This window comes from Populus nigra, chromosome 11, assembly GCF_951802175.1.
Source record: "Populus nigra chromosome 11, ddPopNigr1.1, whole genome shotgun sequence".
In the NCBI taxonomy this organism is placed as follows: Eukaryota; Viridiplantae; Streptophyta; class Magnoliopsida; order Malpighiales; family Salicaceae; genus Populus; species Populus nigra.
The window spans coordinates 5,329,668-5,351,978 of NC_084862.1; the positions used below are offsets into that span (position 1 = coordinate 5,329,668).

Here is a 22,311-nt window from a genome sequence, read left to right on the forward strand (position 1 = left end):
AAAAGACAACTTATATATAGTCTACATATGTCTCTATTTAGGAAGGATTCAATGCATTAATCCTAGGACGCAAATCCCTACTGATTTGCAGTAAAAAAATGCAAAAAAGAAACTGCAATATTCTGATTTTGTGCAAATCCCTAATGATTTGCTTTACGTCTGATTTCTTTCCAGTTTTAGAGGAGGGTGTGGCTCTTTTCTTTTCTTCCATAGGGTCAGCTACTCCTTTTGAAATGAGGCAACAAAAACGTGGTCTTTAGCTCCAAAAATCAGGCGTGATGAAAAAGGAAAAACAGCAGGAATTTGCAGAGAAAAAAGGAAAGAAATCAGATGGAGGGTGCAACTGCAAAGTCTTGTTTTCCTTATTCGTTGTCATCACCCAATTTTGGATGATTCCCCAAAATTCACTTTTCTTTCAAAATAAAAAAATCAAAATAAAATAAAGGCTGGCAATGCGGAGAAAGCTGACCAAGAAAGGCTGCAAAATAGGCAAAAATCAAGCTGCAATTTTCGGAGGAATTTCAAGGCCTAATTGTACGTTGTTTGCCCAAAAATAGAAAAATGCAAATTCAAAGGTCAAATTAAATGAGTATTGGATGAATTTGCATAAAAATTAAGTCCAATCACATAATTAAATTTTTAATGGGCCAATTTGATTTAATCATTTGGGTCCAATTGAAGGAGTTAATTAAGTGCAAGGACTTAATTATACTTTAAGGGGGTCAAATTAATTGGAGGACTTAATTGGTGAAAAACTAAGTTTGGGAGCTTAATTTGAACTTAATTGAAAAGATCGGAATTTTAAGAGACCAAATTTAATTTTTACCAAGTGAATTGATTGAAATTAGGGGCCAAACACAAAACTTGAGGGACCAATTTTGAAGCCTGAAAAAATATTTTGCCTATAAATAGCCTAGAATTTCAGCTAAGCAGTGGGGGGGGGGGCAATTTTGACAACATCAGAAAAAAAAACAAAAAAAAAACCTAACCCTAAACCCATCTTTTTTCAAGAGGAGCCGCCACCCCACGTTTTGGTTTTCCTCTTCAGTCGGTTCCACCATCTTCTTCAGTCGCTTCCCTTATTTTTCCTTCCCCGGCGCCTTCTCCTCTGGTCTCACCCACAGAAGCCAGCCGCTCACAGCAGACGCCCGGCCAAGACCTTCTCTTGACCGACCCAACTCCGACAATGCCCACAGACCAGCCGAGACAGCCCCTGCTTTTCTTCTTCTTCTTCCAGCAGCGCTGGCCCCCCTCCTTTTCCTCTGGTTTTTTTGGCCAAAACCAGCGCTCCCACACACGGCCAAACCAGCCATCACCATTCCCCCATTTTCACTCATCTTCAAAGACGAAACTAGAGAGCACAAGACACGCCCTCTGCCTCGCTCACCACAAGATTGTTCCCCTTGTTCCTCTTCTTCCCTCTCAGCCGCTCATTTGTCTCGACCAAAAACCAAGAGGCAGTGGCTCCATTTTCCTTCATCTCTGCATTTCCTCACTATCTCCTTGGCTGCTCCCACTCCAGCCTTCACCCAACACCATTTTCCTTCACCAGAACAGTCGACCGAATAGCCTCCATCGGCAGCAACAACACAACAGCCCCATCTCTCCTCAGCCAACCGGTCTCTCCCCTTGCCTCCATCGGAGCTTCAGCGGCCACAGACCCACGTTCTTCACTATCGGTCGCAGCGGCGGACGAACACCAGCAACAGCGCCGCCCGTCTTCCCTCTCTCCACCGCAGCTCCAACAGCCACAGACGACAGTCGCACCAGATCTGTCACCGAAGCAAACCATAACTTAAAAAAGGATCAAGAACAGATCCGAAAACAAGGAAGGAAAAGATTAAAATCAACTACCATCTGTTGTGTTTTTGTTCTTTTGCAGGTGACGGTGGGTGTCACCACTGGCAGAGAAGGGAAGAGAAGGAGAAAGCAGGGCAGATCCGCCCATTTCCGGCATCAGCGGCGGCGCATTGGAACACGCGCTGCCAGCGTTCCTGCACGAATTTCTGCAGTTCCTGAAGCACTTCCTTTGCAATTCCTGGATTTTTGAGGACTGTTTTGTAAAGTTTGAATTATTTGATGTAATTTTTATTTATTTTTGAATATTATAATTTGTATTGTGGATGTAAAAAAAAAGAAAAAAAAAAGAAAAAAGAAAAAGAAAAGAAAAAATATAGTAAAACATGTATGTGTGTGTTTGAATGTGTGTGTGTGTGTATATATATATATATATATCAGGATAAAATTGCAAAAGCATAAAAAAGGATTTAATATTTTGATTGGATCATGGTGTAGAAGTACAAACTTGTACGGAAGTTGTATTTCTAAATTTCGATGAAAAGACAAAATTTTTAAAACTTCTTTAACACATTACAGCCACGAAGCAGCTTACCTCAGGTAGGGTGCGTTAGGGGTGCTAATACCTTCCCTAGCCACAACCAGTCCCTTACCCGTGAATCTCTGACAAGACCAGTACATCTGGGTTTCCTAGTAACCCTCAATTAAATACTAGGTGGCAACTCCCAAAATCAATCAAACATAACAGAGAGAAAAATCGCTAGGATAGGCCGACGCCGCGCGCGGATTCCGACGTGCGACATTCGTTGTGGTAAAAATCATGTCATTTATGATGATCCAGCTCCCCTCTCCAGCTTTGAATATCCTTCTTCAAATCAATCTCTCATTTTTGCACTTTTCAATTCAGTCCTTGGTCCCAAAAAAAATCCTTCGAATTAGTCCCATGAACTTGGGCAAAAAAAAATCCTTCTTGCTGCAGGAATCCCTGCTTTCATACTACGCGTTTGATATCGAAATCAAGCGATTCAAAAGCCCAAATTTATCTACGCGTCTACGACTACAACTTTGATGAAGGAGTCGAAGGGAGATAAAATCGTTTTAAAGAACAAAATCTGGTTGATCAAAAAGGGTCTCCTAATCTGATTTAGAAATTGACAATGCCGAGAATCCCGATATAACTGAAAGTATGAGCTAAGAACAAATCATCATAATTTGTGACGAAAATAGAGTTTTTAGTGCAAAAATCGGGTCGTGATCCTTCTCGCGGCAGGAATCCCTGCTTTCACACTAGATATTCAAACAGGAATATCTTGAGCTTCTGATATCGAAATCAAGCGATTCAAAAGCCTAAATTTATCTACGCATCCAGGACTACAACTTTTATGATGGAGTCAAATTGAGATAAAATCGTTTTAAAGAACAGAATCTGGCAGTAATCTCACTGGTCAAAAAGGTTCTTGATTTGACAATGCCTAGCATCCAAATCTAACTGAGAGTCTGCCCTAAAATCAGTGATTCCTAGGAACCAATAAAGGTGTAGGTCAATTTTTCAACATGGCATGAGTGACAGAATATAGCTAGGATGGTCAGATATCGTACGAAACCAAGTCAAAATCATAGCCTAATTTGGAACAAAAAATTGCAATAGCAACCGAATCAGTTCTTTTAGTGCAAAATTTAAAGGATTTATCCAACCTTAAAAACAAGATAACAAAGAACTTTCATGTGAACGTCTTGGGGTGCAAAAACCTCACCTTCCAGCATTTTACCGTGAGAGCACCTGGTGAGAGTGTAAACACCGATGGAATCCACATCGGCCGATCTACTGGGATCTACATTATCGATTCAAAAATTAGCACAGGCGATGATTGTATCTCCGTGGGAGATGGCACCGAAGAATTACATATCACAGGAGTAACATGTGGACCTGGCCATGGCATCAGTGTTGGAAGTTTAGGGAAATACCCCGATGAGAAACCTGTTTCTGGAATATTTGTCAAGAATTGCACCATCTCAGATACTACAAATGGCGTTAGAATAAAATCTTGGCCAGCTTTATACGGTGGTGTCGCATCTAACATGCATTTTGAGGATATTGTCATGAACAATGTCCAAAACCCTGTAATCATAGATCAAGGGTATTGCCCATGGAACCAATGCAGTCTAAAGGTATTGCTTTTTCTGTTACCATAAGAATATTTTCACAATATTAAATTACTGTGACAATATTTTACCCAATTCGTGGCTCTAACACTCCACCATTTATCAAAATCTTTTTTACATCATGCTACATCAATAATGCAATTCTGAAGATTGCATGCACATGCATATTAATTTTTTTATGTTCCTTCCAGCCAGGGAGATTACTAGAAGTCTTTTGGGGTCTTAATGTTCTTTTTGTTTTCTTTTGCAGGCTCCGTCAAAAGTGAAGATCAGTGATGTTAGTTTTAAGAGCATAAGGGGAACTTCTGCAACTCCGGTTGTTGTTCGGATTGCTTGCAGTAGTGGCTTCCCATGTCAGAAGGTGAAGCTTGCTAACATTAACATTGCATATAGAGGACCAGGAGGCCCTGCAAAATCCCAATGCTCTAACGTTAAGCCCATAATTTCTGGGATAATGAGCGCATCTGGATGTTGAAGATGAGGACTTCCATCTGAACTTCTTTTGGTTTCTTCATTCATAGGCTCGTTTTTAGATGGAGGAGTCCCATCTTGTAATTTTGTTTAAACAGATGAATAAAGTTTTATTATTTTAATTTCAAATACAAGATCATCTCTTCTATATATATGACTAGAGTAACATATAATGGTTACTGTATAGCGCACTACGCGTGATAAATATATACAAGGAAAGTACAATATTTCCTATATTACAACACATCTCATAATACATCCCCTCAAGCTGAAGGTGGGTTGACCACATGAAGCTTGGACCGTAAATAAGCAAAAGCAGTGTGGGGAAGCAACTTAGTAAGAACTTCAACTAATTGATCTTCGGAGGATATAAAGTGAATATGTATCTCCTTTTTAGCTACTCTATCACGAACAATATGATAATCAACCTCAACATGTTTTGTACATGCATGAAAGATAGGATTAGCAGATAGATACGTAGCACCCACATTGTCATACCAAATGGTGGTAACAGAACTGGGAGAAAAAAATAAATATGTTTGAAGATAACAAAACCAAAGCAGCTCAGCAATACCATCAATTAATGCCTTATATTCTACTTCAGTCGAGGAGCGAGCAATAGTGCATTGCTTGCCAGATTTCCATGAAATGGGAGTATTGCCGAGAAAGACAATATAGCCACCCATAGACTTCCGATCATCGATGCTCCCCGCCCAATCAGCATCAGTAAAACCATGAAGTGATAACGAAGAGCCACAAGTAAGGTGAAGACCGAAGGAAGACGTACCTTTCAAGTAGCATAGTATACATTTGACAACAACCCAATGACTCTCAGTAGGAGCATGCATAAACTGACAGACCTTATTGACAGCATAGCATATATCAGGTCTAATAAATGTGAGATACTAAAGAGCACCAATAATTTGTCAAAAACGAGTGGGGTCCGAGAATGGCTCACTAGTCTATAAGCTACTCTTGGAGGCGGAAGTCATTGTATCAACAGGCTTGCACGATGACATACCAGCACGACTCAGGATATCAAAAGCATATTTGTGTTGACTAAGCATGAGACTCATACTGGTGGGAGTGACCTCAATCCCCAAGAAATAGTGAGCATTACCTAGATATCGGAGCTTGAATTTTGAACTCGGTAGGATAATAAGGCGTTGAATCAAAGTAGAGTTACTACCAGTGAGAAGAATGGCATCCACATAGACAAGCAAATAACATATATCATGATTCACATTCAGAATGAATAAGGAAGTATCAACCTTGGAAGCGCGGAAGCCAACCGAAAGAAAAAAGTCACTTAGTCATTTGTATCAAGCCCACGGGGCTTGTTTTAAACTATAAAGAGACTTGTGAAGGCAACACATATGAGTTGGCAGGACAGGGTCGACAAACCCCGTGGGCTGTTACATATAAACAACCTCCTGAAGTGAACCATTGAGAAAATCACTATGAACATCAAGTTTTCGAATCTGTCAACGGTTAGATACGGCAATGGTGAAGACCAGGCGAACAGTGGTCGGTTTAACAACAAGATTGAAGGTTTCTAAGTAGTTGATACCTTCCTGTTGAGTGAATCCTCGTGCAACCAAGCGCGTCTTGTAGTGTTCAACAGTGCTATCAGCTCGACGCTTGATTTTATAAACCCAACGGTAACCAACAACATTTATAGAAAACACATACGGAACCAAGGACTAAGTACCATTGGTATGTAAAGCTGTAATTTCAAATCTCATAGCAGAATGTCAGCATAGAACATGGTTAGCTTATTTGAAAGTCAAAGGTTCATGAGTAGAGGAATATGTTACCCATGAGTTGGGAGGTAGTGGAGATGCAGAAACTGAGCTCAAGTTGACAGACTTGTGCTGTAAGGGATGCAGCACCATGTGGTGCTATCGGGAAACCACTGGAGCAGGAGAGTTAAAAGACCTGATGGATGTGTGCAGCTGTGGAATGGAGTAGATGGAAAGATCAATACAGAGATCTAAGACCAGCGATGACTGTGTAGGGACCCGTGAAGGAGAGACAAGGCCTGACGGGAAAGCTGAGGGCGCAGCAGAAAGAGGAGAATTATATGTTGTGATGTTCGGAGCAATAGAACCTAAACCTGTAAAATGATCAAGAGACATAGTTGCAAATGGTGGTAAAGAGATCGAGGTGTGTGTGGGGAGTGTTGTTGTTTGAGGTGGGTTGTGTGATTGGAAGTATGTTAAGGTAAGAAGGTGGGAGATAGGGGCCACTATGGGTTAGAGTTGGTTGTGGCAGAAACATGATCAGACTCAATAAATGAAAAGGAATGATGGGAAGTATGTTAATTTTTCTTTCTTTTTGGTCCAAATCGATTCACAGCCTTCTCCTTCTTCGGATCTACTTCACGGCGGGTCAGTATGTTATGGGTTTTGTCTTCTTCTCCTCTACTTCGGGTGGCAGGTCTTGCGGTTGTAGAGGTGGAGGCGACTGTTGTTACTTATTGTTTGACCCCACGTGATGGAGACGTTGTATACTTCTTTTGAACTGAGTGTAGGAGTTTAACTCATGTTTGCTGGAAGATTGACAAAAGTAGAGAAAGAAATTTTTTTTTTTTCAAAACCCTGTCTGAGCTGTTTTCTACTCTCTTTATCCTTTCCCTTTGCTGCCAAAATCATCAGGTTTCTTAGACTGACTAGGGGCTTCATAATTCTAACTTCATTCCTTCATTATCTTATTTCTAAGGTTGGATAAATCACTCAAATTTGCACTAAAAAGAAACTGATTCTGCTGCTGTCGTAATTTTTTGTTCCAAATTAGGCTCTAATTCTGACTTGGTTTCGTATGATATCTGACCATCCTAACTATGTTTTGTCACTCATGACATGTTGAAAAATTAACTTACACCTTTATTGGGTCCTAGGGATCACTCATCTTAAGGTAGACTCTCAGTCAGATTTGGATGCTCGGCACTGTCAGATCAAGAACCTTTTTGACCAACTAGATTACTACCAGATTCTGTTCTTTAAAACGATTTTATCTTAATTCAACTCCTTCATCAAAGTTGTAGCTCTACAAGTTTAGATGAATTTGGGATTTTGAATCGCTTGATTTCAATATCAAAAGCTCAAGATATTCTCGTTTGAATATCTAGTGTGAAAGTAGGGAGTCCTACCGTGAAGGATCCTGACCCGAGTTTTACACTAGAAAAAACTCTATTTCCATCATAAATTTTGATGATTTGTTCTTAGGTCATACTCTCAGTCATATCGGGATTCTCAGCATTGTCAATTTCTGAATTAGATCAGGAGACCTTTTTTGATCAACCAAATTACTGTCAGATTCTGTTCTTTAAAACAATTTTATCTCAATTTGAATCCTTCATTAAAGTTGTAGTCTAGGACACGTAGATGAATTTGGGCTTTTTAATTTCTTGATTTCTATATCAGAAGCTCAAGATATTCCCGTTTGAATATCTAGTGTGAAAGCAGGGATTCTTGCCGCAAGAAGGATTTTTGCCCAAGTTCGCGGGCCTGATTCGAAGGATTTTTTTTGGACCAAGTACTGAATCGAAAAGTGCTAAAATGAGGAGTTGAATTGAAGAAGGATATTGAAAGCTGGAGAGGGGGTTGGATCATCATAAATGACAGGATTTTTAGCACACCGAATAAGGAAAATAAGACTTTGCAGCATGCACCCTTACCCATCTGATTTCTTTTTTTTTCTCTGCAAATTCCTGCTGTTTTCCTTTATCATCACGCCTGATTTTTGGAGCTGCAACCACATTTTTATTACCTCATTTCAAAGGGAGCAGCTGGCCTTATGGAAGGCAAGAAAGAAGCCACACCATCCTTTAAAAAACTGGAAAGAAATCAAACATCAGAATCAAAATATTTAAGTTTTCTTTTTGTGTTTTTTTAACTGCAAATCAGTAGGGATTTGCATCCTAGAATTAATGCATTGAATCTTTCCTAAATAGAGATATATTTATACTATTTATAAGCCCTGCTAATGACCTAACAAAAAAAAAGAGCATAAAAAGAAGAGAAAACTAGGGGAAGAGGAGCAGAAAAAAACAACAAAAGAAAGAAGAAGAAACACAAGAGAGGCAGGAGTTTTAAAAATCCGCAGATAACAGGGGAACATAGGGGTTCTTTCTTTGATCCTTTCATCACAAAAAAAAATGAGAGGAGAAAGGAGAGGCAGGCGACAGGGAAACCAGTAAAAGCAAGAGAAGTAGAAGAAAGAATGTTCAATTCATCAGCACAACTTCAGCGTCTTTGCTTCGTCTGTCATTTACCAGTAGCTAAGGAGGTACACGTGAGCTGTCTTTCGGTCTTTGGTTATTATTTGCTGCAAACAGGATTTGCAGGTATAAGCCCCAATCTCTCCTCCTTTGTTATTTTTTTTATACTAGGCATTCGTTGGTTATTCGGTTGTAAAACTCTTTTCCTCTTAATAATTGATTTCTGCTTAGACAAAAACAGCGCTTGTCCATTTCTTCCATAATGTTTGAGTTTAGCTGTTGTTCATGTAAAAAGGGTTTGTCTTCATTTAGGGACTTTCCTTTTGTTTTCCTTACACCTGCTGGGTAAGAAATCAGCCAGCAATTGTTTTGTTTTTCTTAGTGATTGCTCCCAGTTTTATTTTTTTCCTTGCTGTCTGCGTAGGATGAGTTGGCTTTGAATTTTTTTTTTAGTTTGCTTTAAGCTTATTATAAATCTTAGAATATATGTGACGGTTGGTTAGCTTTTATCGTGATTTTTGTGTTATTGTCATGCTTGTGTTTCAATAAAAAAAAATTAAAATTTTTCTTGTATGTTGCATACGGTCAATACCCTAACATGTTTTGAACGCTCTTTTTTATACAAAAAATATTGGAAGTTTTGAAAAGGTGTTTTCGCATGGATTTCTTAAACACAACAAAAATTATTTTCTTGCATTTCTGGATTTTACAACATGTTTGTAAAATACCAAAGGGTATTGGCCAATATTCCAAAAAAAATAAAAAATCTTATTTTGGGGAAAATTCATCTATTATTCACCGTTAATGTTTGGGTAAAGAAATCCCAAATGGATGAATATCCAAAATATTTAATGGGAATAACTTGTTATTATTCACTTTTAATATTTGGATAAAGAAACCCTAAGTGGTAAATATCCAAAATAATTTTTTAGAGATAATAAGTCATCACACATCCTTGAAAGAAGCCTTGATTATAATCGAGGACATTTCAAATTTTTTGCACTCCACGGTTTATGAGCCGTGAGAGTATAAAACACTATGGCAAAAATAGGCTTTTAAAGCGCCCTGGATTTCTAAATTTTTTGTCCCTCCTCCTTGTGATTTACGAGTCGCAAACTCTTGAAATACTAAGGAAAAAATAAGCTTTTAAAGCACATGGAATCTCCTTGGATTTCTATCTTAATAAATTTAGTTTGAATCAAACCTAAAAAAAACTGATGGGATTAGAAAACACCCAACACCATAGCAAGTATAAAGCAAACTAAACACCAAGCAACTTACCTTAGGTAGGGCGTACTAGGGGTGCTAATACCTTCCCTTTACACAACCAGTCCCTTGCCTTAGAATCTCTAAAAGACCAGTTAGGGTTCATAATGACCAAAATACTAAGTGGCGACTCCCTTTACACAAAACAAAAATAACCCGAAACCAATCGAGGGTTGCCACGATGCTGCACTCCGCCGTGAGGGTGCGACAGTGACGTTGATGATCTTCACTCCTGTTGCCGCGGAGGTTGGGCTTGGTGCTGGAGGAAGAAGGTGGGCTAATCTGTCGGTGGCGGGTCATGATGGAAGCAGACGGGGCTGGCTTCAGGCTGGAAGGTGGTGCTCTTGGTGGCTGAGTGTAAGGGAGGCCTGATTCAATCGGCGATGGAGAAGAAAACGTTGAAACGTACAGCAAGACGAGAGAGTGAGGGGGACGGCTCTACCCTCCTTTTGGTCTTGGCGAGCTGGCGGCTGGTTCAGGGGGCCAGTTAAGGCGAAGGCGTCTGTGGTGTGCTGGGAGGCTGAGAGAGATGTAGTGGTTGAGAGGGAGGAAAAGCTTTGGCTGGCGAGAGGGGAGGCTTGAGAGGCGCTGGTTTTGTGTTGATGAGAGGGAGATGGGACGGTGTATGGGGCTGCTAGAGACGATGGGAGAAAACGATGATAGAGGGGAGATGCTGGTGCTGCGGGTTAACGAGAGGAGCTGAAAGGGCTGGAGAATAGTAAAAAGTTAGATGGCCAGGGGGGCAACCGGTTTCCTCTTGGCAGAGGAGACTTGAGCGGCAACTTCGGTTAGGGATAAGAAAGGGGTATGGTTTTTAGGGTTTTTTTTGTGTTTAGGGTTTTTTTGTGATTCCCCTCAATTATGCAAAATTGCCCCCCTTTTGTGTGTGTTTGAAACTCCTATTTATAGGCAAAAAATGTTACTAGGTCTCAAACTTGGTCCCTCAACTTCTTTTTTGTAAATTTTGATTTTTTTTTATTCTTTGAAAACGAGCAATATCAACATCGACTCAATGAGGAAAATCAATTATTTTAAAAATAACGCGTTAAAAGTCGAACGCGTTCCAAAGATCTTTGAAAATTTAAATTCTTTTTGAGACGATGCTAAAAATACTAAAAACGATGCAAATATATTTAAAAAATGTATTTTTTTGGATTTTTGTTGTTTTTCGCTATTTTTGGATTTTTTGAAAATTTTATCAAATAGGTGGGTTAAAATTTGGGTAACATCCTTAACATAGAAAACAAAAGAGTAAAATTCAAAAAAGACATAGTTTTCATGGCAAAATTGTTGAATAGATAATAGTCTCTTTTTTTAATTTTTGGAACATGCAAGACATTAGACAACATAAAAACTCGTTTAGGGGTATGCTAGATATTATGGGTTGTATTAGTTATGACAAGTCCCTTACCATCACCAACATGCAATTGATTATTACCGAGATAAGGTTTTACATGTGTCATACCGGCAATATCTAGAGTAATGTGCTGATTTGTGTTGGTGTCAGGAAACCAAGTGATAGAATTTGTTGTGGAAGTATTACTAAGAAAGAGGTTAGCCGAGGCGTGATTATCAAGGTGCACAAGTTGGGAGCATTGCTGTGTGGAATGCCCAAATTTATTACATATTACAAAGCTGACACTTAATATGTCGCTGCAACTGACCAGCATTACATGTTCTAGTCCGCCGCCAATCTAGTCGATCCTTCTGTCAATGCCCACGTTGTTACTGCTAGAAACCGCTGTTGGTACCTCTGAAATTCTGACCACAACACTAAATTGAGGAGGAGCACATATTCCTCCACCCATTACGTCTTCCCCTGTCCCGTTGAGTTGATTCTAGTTTTTTTTCATAGATTAGAGATAACTTAGAAAGTTCGATGTTATTTAAAGTTTTGTTATATACTATATCAAGGGAAAAAGTAAAAAAAATGGAATTAGCATCTTCAATAACAAAATCTTCAAAACTAGAGGAATTTTTATTCAATTAAACAAATCTTTCCATGAAATTCAGGCTTCTATGGACAGGGTTATATATATAGATTTTTCTTATAATATTTTGATATGCTATACTGCAAGAGAAGCTAATAATAGTAAAGAAATTGAATGGCAAAGCTACATCCTTGCACAACCATGGACAAGATTCATCAACTGCTTGATAAATTTACGAGTGGTGTTGAAGTCCTCCCTTGCCCTATAAAGGATCAACATGGAAGGTTAAGAAATGTGTCCGTTTTCCTAGAGTAGTGAAGAAAGAAAGCAACATAGCTAACAAAAAGATGGGCTTGGAAGTTGTCTCATCGGCAATAATATCATTCTCACTATTCTTATTGTTAGCATCAACTACTCAAGCCCAGTCAAATGGTGTCTTCGATGTGACTAAATATGGTGCCGGTAAAGATATCACGGAGGTATCTTAAATATTTCCTCGCATGCATGCATATGATTTTTAAATAGCAGAATATATAATATTCGAGTTGTTGTAACCCATTTTTGGGTCCCCACAAAATATATATTTAAAAATATATATATAGCCAAAGGAGGTTAAGAAAAATAACAGGAGGCAGAAGCACTCAGAAAATGGTCGGAAAATTGGTCAATGAGGTTAAAAATACAAAGATTGGATTTTTGACAGTATATTCTTGAAGGAGGAGAGCCCTATTGAGGAGGAAATTTGAAATTGGAGGAGAAAAGCCCAAATTTGGATGATTATGGATTTAATTGGATTTTTAAATGAATTTATAGGGGATTTGATTGCAAGAAAAATTGATTTTTAAGTCAATTTGGGCTTTAATTAGAAGAAATTTAAGTTCTGGGGCCAAAATATATTTTTTAGGAATTTATTAGGGCAAATCAGGGGCTTAATTGCATAAATATTGAAGTTTAAGGGCCAATTAGGGACTTAATTGAAGAAATCCGAAACCAAGGACCAAATTGAAGAAGGCGCGTAAGTATAGGGGCTGGAATTAATTGATTAAGGGGCCTAATTGAAGAAATTGGAAGTTTATTGATCAATTAAGGGCTCAATTGCATAAATCAGAGACCAAGGACTAAAGTGAAAAACGCGGCCAACAAGAGGGACGGAGACCGAAATTGGCAGGGATGCAATTGAAAAACAAAAAATGATTGAGGGGGCTGTTTTGAAACTTAAAAAAAAAAAAAAAAAAAAAGGGCAGGAATCAGGCGACGCGTCGCCCGGTACTGTTCATTTTCTTCCCCACCAAGCTGCCCGAGTGGCCGACTTCCAGACGTGTTTTCTTCCTCGTTTGGCCCCCAAATCCGACAAAGCATGCACCAACATGTCCACCTGGAACTCCTTTATCCCGGGGAGTGGTCCGGTCGGGTCGAAAAGGTTTGGAACGGCTCCGTTTATTGGGCCAAAACATGCACCTCGGGCAGTCTGCAAATTTGGTAGTTCGAGGTGCACACTTTGAACCGACGGTTTGGATTGCTCAAGTCGAATCAAGGGCTGAGACTTTTTCCCCATTGAAGACAAGATTACCCTCTTTCCAGCCCTATAAATAGAAGGAATTTTTATGGTCAGATGGTTAGAGAAACGGAGCTCAAAGTTGGCACAAAATAAGCTTTTCCTGCGTGTTTTTCCTGCAAACATTTTTCTTTTTCCAGCTTCTTCTCCCTCTGCTCCGCCAGCATCAGCGCCTCTATTTTTCCTTCCATCGACAGACCCTCAGCAGCCGAACAACCCTCACACACATCTCCCCTCCCTCTTCTTCATTTCTAGCCGCCAGCCTTAGAGCCACCCCCCTGTTTTTGATTTTTTTTTCTTCTCCCTCAACCTGCCCCATCGTCTCCAGCAGCCCCCCCAAAACACTGTCCCCTCTCCTTCCCATCAACACAAAGCCAGTAGCAGCTCCTCCCTCAGCTGCTCCTTCACCGCAGCTTCAGCAGTCCTCCTTCCTCCAGCGACGCCCAGCAGCAACCGGAGTAGCAGCTCCTTCCTTAGCCACACCAAAGGTTCCAGCCGAGAGCTTTCCTTCTCCTCTGCAGGAATCCGCCCCTCCTTCTTCCAGCCGGGACCAGACTCCACCGCAGCACCACCGGCCTCCCAGCAACGCACCAACTCCTCCGCGCCAGGTAAACTTTCTTTCCTCCTCATTTTATTTGTGTAATCTGTGTTTCCTTCTGCATGCAGAACATTCGTTCTGCATGCAGAAGGATGGGGGGAAAATAATTCCCCCCCCCCGTTGGATTCTTGTGCTGGGCCAGACTTGTTCTGGCCCAGCTGGTTTTGTTGATGGGCCAGGCTAATCCTGGCCCAGCCCTGTCTTCTGGGCCGGGTCTGGCCCAGAAAAGAAATATCAGATTTTTGTTGGGCCGCGATTTCGGCCCGACATATTTTGGGGCTGAGTCCGGCCCAACGAATTGGGCCGGCCCAGCCCAGCCCAATTATATATTATGTACATTATATTGTGTTTTGTATTATTTATATCTAGATACATATAAAAAAAAATTAATAATTTTCTTCGAAAAATTATTTCCAAAAATATGTGATTTTTCTGTAAGTTTATTACTGTATTTTGATCAATATCGGTTTGTATTTTTATACTGTAAAGATACAAATCCGGTATTAAAATACCCGGTTTTCATCAAAACGTCAAAGATTTTCAAAATAAAAAATGTCTTTTGCTTTCAAAAATTTTCCTAAATATCTTTAAAAATATTGCTGATTTTTCTGCATTTTTGTTAAAGTGGATTAATATTGGGTTGTATTTTTATACCGTAAGGATACCAACCCCGTATTAAAATACTCGATTTGCGTCAAAACATCAAAGAAAAAAAAATACATAATTAAAAAATGTTTTGTTTTAAAATACGGCCTAGTCTCTCCAATATATATATATAAATATTATAACATCATATTTTCATACAACAAAGAAAGTTTTAAAAAAAAACAATATATGTACTAGCATGCATTTTGGCTTTTATAACCAGTTTATTCAAGCCATGAGAACTAGGCCAATATTTCAAAAATTCTAAAAAAATCTTTTTGTCTTCTTTTAGTATGTGGGATTACGAATTTATACGTAAAACGTATTCCTGATTAAATATGTTTTTTACATTGACGTTAGAACGGTTAGGCTTTACCCGATAAGATAAGGATCTCCTTATTGAGGAGGACTTTTCTTGAACCATAGACGGACCAACAACTAGGAAACACAACGAGACCTTGAATCTTATCAGACAGTTAAACAATGCAGCTTACCTTAGGTAGGGCGTATTTGGGGTGCTAATACCTTCCCTTTACGCAACCAGTCCCCGTACCCAATCTCTAAGACCAGTTAGGGTTCCTAGTGACCAAAATACTAGGTGGCGACTCCCATTCCATTTCCTACCAACAAAAGACAATATTTTTTTTTTGTCTCCCCACATTTGTCAAATAGATACCATACACTTTTTCCTAGATTTTAAAAGTGGAATATTCGCCGCGACGCCGCGCACCCGCGACACGAGTCAAAACTTATTTATGTTTCCTTAGATTTTCAGCGTAACACCCGAATTTGAGACCAAGTGATCCTCTCTAAATATTGCCCTTATCTTTCCCTTTTTAGGCTTTAACCAATGCTTGGAAATCTGCTTGTGCTTCAACAAAGCCCAGTAAAGTTCTTATTCCAAGTGGAACATACTGGTTACGGAAAGTAACTCTAGCAGGTCCTTGCAAGGCTGCGATCAAGCTCCAAGTTGATGGCATATTGAAGGCACCGGTTGACCCAAATAAGCTCTCAGGAGGTGATTGGGTTAATTTCAGATACGTAGATCAATTTACATTGTCGGGAAGCGGCACTTTTGATGGGCAGGGAAAGGTTGCCTGGAGCAAAAGTACATGTCACAAAGATAAAAATTGTAAAGTCCTCCCAATGGTAATCTACTCACAATTATGAAGCCTAATTTCCTTCTCTTGGGTCACAAATTTAGTGAGAGTTTTTTAATTATATGTTATGGCACTAACAAAGTTTCTTTAATCATTTGCTTTTTGGTTGCTTCAAATATGTATCAGAATTTAAGGTTCGATTACATCACCAATGCATTAGTCCGAGATATAACTACTCTAGATAGCAAGAACTTTCATGTGAACGTCTTGGGGTGCAAAAACCTCACCTTCCAGCATTTTACCGTGAGAGCACCTGGTGAGAGTGTAAACACCGATGGAATCCACATCGGCCGATCTACTGGGATCTACATTATCGATTCAAAAATTAGCACAGGCGATGATTGTATCTCCGTGGGAGATGGCACCGAAGAATTACATATCACAGGAGTAACATGTGGACCTGGCCATGGCATCAGTGTTGGAAGTTTAGGGAAATACCCCGATGAGAAACCTGTTTCTGGAATATTTGTCAAGAATTGCACCATCTCAGATACTACAAATGGCGTTAGAATAAAATCTTGGCCAGCTTTATACGGTGGTGTCGCATCTAACATGCATTTTGAGGATATTGTCATGAACAATGTCCAAAACCCTGTAATCATAGATCAAGGGTATTGCCCATGGAACCAATGCAGTCTAAAGGTATTGCTTTTTCTGTTACCATAAGAATATTTTCACAATATTAAATTACTGTGACAATATTTTACCCAATTCGTGGCTCTAACACTCCACCATTTATCAAAATCTTTTTTACATCATGCTACATCAATAATGCAATTCTGAAGATTGCATGCACATGCATATTAATTTTTTTATGTTCCTTCCAGCCAGGGAGATTACTAGAAGTCTTTTGGGGTCTTAATGTTCTTTTTGTTTTCTTTTGCAGGCTCCGTCAAAAGTGAAGATCAGTGATGTTAGTTTTAAGAGCATAAGGGGAACTTCTGCAACTCCGGTTGTTGTTCGGATTGCTTGCAGTAGTGGCTTCCCATGTCAGAAGGTGAAGCTTGCTAACATTAACATTGCATATAGAGGACCAGGAGGCCCTGCAAAATCCCAATGCTCTAACGTTAAGCCCATAATTTCTGGGATAATGAGCGCATCTGGATGTTGAAGATGAGGACTTCCATCTGAACTTCTTTTGGTTTCTTCATTCATAGGCTCGTTTTTAGATGGAGGAGTCCCATCTTGTAATTTTGTTTAAACAGATGAATAAAGTTTTATTATTTTAATTTCAAATACAAGATCATCTCTTCTATATATATGACTAGAGTAACATATAATGGTTACTGTATAGCGCACTACGCGTGATAAATATATACAAGGAAAGTACAATATTTCCTATATTACAACACATCTCATAATACATCCCCTCAAGCTGAAGGTGGGTTGACCACATGAAGCTTGGACCGTAAATAAGCAAAAGCAGTGTGGGGAAGCAACTTAGTAAGAACTTCAACTAATTGATCTTCGGAGGATATAAAGTGAATATGTATCTCCTTTTTAGCTACTCTATCACGAACAATATGATAATCAACCTCAACATGTTTTGTACATGAATGAAAGATAGGATTAGCAGATAGATACGTAGCACCCACATTGTCATACCAAATGGTGGTAACAGAACTGGGAGAAAAAAATAAATATGTTTGAAGATAACAAAACCAAAGCAGCTCAGCAATACCATCAATTAATGCCTTATATTCTACTTCAGTCGAGGAGCGAGCAATAGTGCATTGCTTGCCAGATTTCCATGAAATGGGAGTATTGCCGAGAAAGACAATATAGCCACCCATAGACTTCCGATCATCGATGCTCCCCGCCCAATCAGCATCAGTAAAACCATGAAGTGATAACGAAGAGCCACAAGTAAGGTGAAGACCGAAGGAAGACGTACCTTTCAAGTAGCATAGTATACATTTGACAACAACCCAATGACTCTCAGTAGGAGCATGCATAAACTGACAGACCTTATTGACAGCATAGCATATATCAGGTCTAATAAATGTGAGATACTAAAGAGCACCAATAATTTGTCAAAAACGAGTGGGGTCCGAGAATGGCTTACTAGTCTATAAGCTACTCTTGGAGGCGGAAGTCATTGTATCAACAGGCTTGCACGATGACATACCAGCACGACTCAGGATATCAAAAGCATATTTGTGTTGACTAAGCATGAGACTCATACTGGTGGGAGTGACCTCAATCCCCAAGAAATAGTGAGCATTACCTAGATATCGGAGCTTGAATTTTGAACTCGGTAGGATAATAAGGCGTTGAATCAAAGTAGAGTTACTACCAGTGAGAAGAATGGCATCCACATAGACAAGCAAATAACATATATCATGATTCACATTCAGAATGAATAAGGAAGTATCAACCTTGGAAGCGCGGAAGCCAACCGAAAGAAAAAAGTCACTTAGTCATTTGTATCAAGCCCACGGGGCTTGTTTTAAACTATAAAGAGACTTGTGAAGGCAACACATATGAGTTGGCAGGACAGGGTCGACAAACCCCGTGGGCTGTTACATATAAACAACCTCCTGAAGTGAACCATTGAGAAAATCACTATGAACATCAAGTTTTCGAATCTGTCAACGGTTAGATACGGCAATGGTGAAGACCAGGCGAACAGTGGTCGGTTTAACAACAAGATTGAAGGTTTCTAAGTAGTTGATACCTTCCTGTTGAGTGAATCCTCGTGCAACCAAGCGCGTCTTGTAGTGTTCAACAGTGCTATCAGCTCGACGCTTGATTTTATAAACCCAACGGTAACCAACAACATTTATAGAAAACACATACGGAACCAAGGACTAAGTACCATTGGTATGTAAAGCTGTAATTTCAAATCTCATAGCAGAATGTCAGCATAGAAAATGGTTAGCTTATTTGAAAGTCAAAGGTTCATGAGTAGAGGAATATGTTACCCATGAGTTGGGAGGTAGTGGAGATGCAGAAACTGAGCTCAAGTTGACAGACTTGTGCTGTAAGGGATGCAGCACCATGTGGTGCTATCGGGAAACCACTGGAGCAGGAGAGTTAAAAGACCTGATGGATGTGTGCAGCTGTGGAATGGAGTAGATGGAAAGATCAATACAGAGATCTAAGACCAGCGATGACTGTGTAGGGACCCGTGAAGGAGAGACAAGGCCTGACGGGAAAGCTGAGGGCGTAGCAGAAAGAGGAGAATTATATGTTGTGATGTTCGGAGCAATAGAACCTAAACCTGTAAAATGATCAAGAGACATAGTTGCAAATGGTGGTAAAGAGATCGAGGTGTGTGTGGGGAGTGTTGTTGTTTGAGGTGGGTTGTGTGATTGGAAGTATGTTAAGGTAAGAAGGTGGGAGATAGGGGCCACTATGGGTTAGAGTTGGTTGTGGCAGAAACATGATCAGACTCAATAAATGAAAAGGAATGATGGGAATTATGTTAATTTTTCTTTCTTTTTGGTCCAAATCGATTCACAGCCTTCTCCTTCTTCGGATCTACTTCACGGCGGGTCAGTATGTTATGGGTTTTGTCTTCTTCTCCTCTACTTCGGGTGGCAGGTCTTGCGGTTGTAGAGGTGGAGGCGACTGTTGTTACTTATTGTTTGACCCCACGTGATGGAGACGTTGTATACTTCTTTTGAACTGAGTGTAGGAGTTTAACTCATGTTTGCTGGAAGATTGACAAAAGTAGAGAAAGAAATTTTTTTTTTTTCAAAACCCTGTCTGAGCTGTTTTCTACTCTCTTTATCCTTTCCCTTTGCTGCCAAAATCATCAGGTTTCTTAGACTGACTAGGGGCTTCATAATTCTAACTTCATTCCTTCATTATCTTATTTCTAAGGTTGGATAAATCACTCAAATTTGCACTAAAAAGAAACTGATTCTGCTGCTGTCGTAATTTTTTGTTCCAAATTAGGCTCTAATTCTGACTTGGTTTCGTATGATATCTGACCATCCTAACTATGTTTTGTCACTCATGACATGTTGAAAAATTAACTTACACCTTTATTGGGTCCTAGGGATCACTCATCTTAAGGTAGACTCTCAGTCAGATTTGGATGCTCGGCACTGTCAGATCAAGAACCTTTTTGACCAACTAGATTACTACCAGATTCTGTTCTTTAAAACGATTTTATCTTAATTCAACTCCTTCATCAAAGTTGTAGCTCTACAAGTTTAGATGAATTTGGGATTTTGAATCGCTTGATTTCAATATCAAAAGCTCAAGATATTCTCGTTTGAATATCTAGTGTGAAAGTAGGGAGTCCTACCGTGAAGGATCCTGACCCGAGTTTTACACTAGAAAAAACTCTATTTCCATCATAAATTTTGATGATTTGTTCTTAGGTCATACTCTCAGTCATATCGGGATTCTCAGCATTGTCAATTTCTGAATTAGATCAGGAGACCTTTTTTGATCAACCAAATTACTGTCAGATTCTGTTCTTTAAAACAATTTTATCTCAATTTGAATCCTTCATTAAAGTTGTAGTCTAGGACACGTAGATGAATTTGGGCTTTTTAATTTCTTGATTTCTATATCAGAAGCTCAAGATATTCCCGTTTGAATATCTAGTGTGAAAGCAGGGATTCTTGCCGCAAGAAGGATTTTTGCCCAAGTTCGCGGGCCTGATTCGAAGGATTTTTTTTGGACCAAGTACTGAATCGAAAAGTGCTAAAATGAGGAGTTGAATTGAAGAAGGATATTGAAAGCTGGAGAGGGGGTTGGATCATCATAAATGACAGGATTTTTAGCACACCGAATAAGGAAAATAAGACTTTGCAGCATGCACCCTTACCCATCTGATTTCTTTTTTTTTCTCTGCAAATTCCTGCTGTTTTCCTTTATCATCACGCCTGATTTTTGGAGCTGCAACCACATTTTTATTACCTCATTTCAAAGGGAGCAGCTGGCCTTATGGAAGGCAAGAAAGAAGCCACACCATCCTTTAAAAAACTGGAAAGAAATCAAACATCAGAATCAAAATATTTAAGTTTTCTTTTTGTGTTTTTTTAACTGCAAATCAGTAGGGATTTGCATCCTAGAATTAATGCATTGAATCTTTCCTAAATAGAGATATATTTATACTATTTATAAGCCCTGCTAATGACCTAACAAAAAAAAAGAGCATAAAAAGAAGAGAAAACTAGGGGAAGAGGAGCAGAAAAAAACAACAAAAGAAAGAAGAAGAAACACAAGAGAGGCAGGAGTTTTAAAAACCCGCAGATAACAGGGGAACATAGGGGTTCTTTCTTTGATCCTTTCATCACAAAAAAAAATGAGAGGAGAAAGGAGAGGCAGGCGACAGGGAAACCAGTAAAAGCAAGAGAAGTAGAAGAAAGAATGTTCAATTCATCAGCACAACTTCAGCGTCTTTGCTTCGTCTGTCATTTACCAGTAGCTAAGGAGGTACACGTGAGCTGTCTTTCGGTCTTTGGTTATTATTTGCTGCAAACAGGATTTGCAGGTATAAGCCCCAATCTCTCCTCCTTTGTTATTTTTTTTATACTAGGCATTCGTTGGTTATTCGGTTGTAAAACTCTTTTCCTCTTAATAATTGATTTCTGCTTAGACAAAAACAGCGCTTGTCCATTTCTTCCATAATGTTTGAGTTTAGCTGTTGTTCATGTAAAAAGGGTTTGTCTTCATTTAGGGACTTTCCTTTTGTTTTCCTTACACCTGCTGGGTAAGAAATCAGCCAGCAATTGTTTTGTTTTTCTTAGTGATTGCTCCCAGTTTTATTTTTTTCCTTGCTGTCTGCGTAGGATGAGTTGGCTTTGAATTTTTTTTTTAGTTTGCTTTAAGCTTATTATAAATCTTAGAATATATGTGACGGTTGGTTAGCTTTTATCGTGATTTTTGTGTTATTGTCATGCTTGTGTTTCAATAAAAAAAAATTAAAATTTTTCTTGTATGTTGCATACGGTCAATACCCTAACATGTTTTGAACGCTCTTTTTTATACAAAAAATATTGGAAGTTTTGAAAAGGTGTTTTCGCATGGATTTCTTAAACACAACAAAAATTATTTTCTTGCATTTCTGGATTTTACAACATGTTTGTAAAATACCAAAGGGTATTGGCCAATATTCCAAAAAAAATAAAAAATCTTATTTTGGGGAAAATTCATCTATTATTCACCGTTAATGTTTGGGTAAAGAAATCCCAAATGGATGAATATCCAAAATATTTAATGGGAATAACTTGTTATTATTCACTTTTAATATTTGGATAAAGAAACCCTAAGTGGTAAATATCCAAAATAATTTTTTAGAGATAATAAGTCATCACACATCCTTGAAAGAAGCCTTGATTATAATCGAGGACATTTCAAATTTTTTGCACTCCACGGTTTATGAGCCGTGAGAGTATAAAACACTATGGCAAAAATAGGCTTTTAAAGCGCCCTGGATTTCTAAATTTTTTGTCCCTCCTCCTTGTGATTTACGAGTCGCAAACTCTTGAAATACTAAGGAAAAAATAAGATTTTAAAGCACATGGAATCTCCTTGGATTT

At 39.0% G+C, this 22,311-nt stretch overlaps 2 protein-coding genes across 2 annotated transcripts; both read left to right on the plus strand.

The window, feature by feature from the left end:
* The first annotated feature begins 3,379 nt into the window (after positions 1-3,379).
* LOC133668677 (exopolygalacturonase-like) lies at positions 3,380-4,435 on the plus strand. Its single transcript, XM_062088631.1, has 3 exons — positions 3,380-3,392; positions 3,446-3,966; positions 4,211-4,435. The coding sequence occupies exons 1-3, from the start codon at positions 3,380-3,382 to the stop codon at positions 4,433-4,435; spliced, it is 759 nt and encodes a 252-aa protein (XP_061944615.1).
* Positions 4,436-12,197: 7,762 nt separating this feature from the next.
* Positions 12,198-16,919, plus strand: LOC133668161 (exopolygalacturonase-like). The gene is made up of 4 exons (XM_062087897.1): positions 12,198-12,329; positions 15,489-15,797; positions 15,935-16,450; positions 16,695-16,919. Exons 1-4 carry the CDS (start codon positions 12,198-12,200, stop codon positions 16,917-16,919), a joined length of 1,182 nt encoding a protein of 393 aa, XP_061943881.1.
* Positions 16,920-22,311: the final 5,392 nt, after the last annotated feature.

Excerpts from the sequence above, each read along its gene's own strand:
- LOC133668161 (XM_062087897.1), top strand. The coding sequence starts at position 12,198 with ATGGGCTTGGAAGTTGTCTCATCGGCAATAATATCATTCTCACTATTC. Across the intron at positions 15,798-15,934 it reads ATTGTAAAGTCCTCCCAATG|AATTTAAGGTTCGATTACAT; the intron begins GTAATCTACTCA and ends AATATGTATCAG. Across the intron at positions 16,451-16,694 it reads GGAACCAATGCAGTCTAAAG|GCTCCGTCAAAAGTGAAGAT; the intron begins GTATTGCTTTTT and ends TTTCTTTTGCAG.
- LOC133668677 (XM_062088631.1), top strand. Across the intron at positions 3,967-4,210 it reads GGAACCAATGCAGTCTAAAG|GCTCCGTCAAAAGTGAAGAT; the intron begins GTATTGCTTTTT and ends TTTCTTTTGCAG.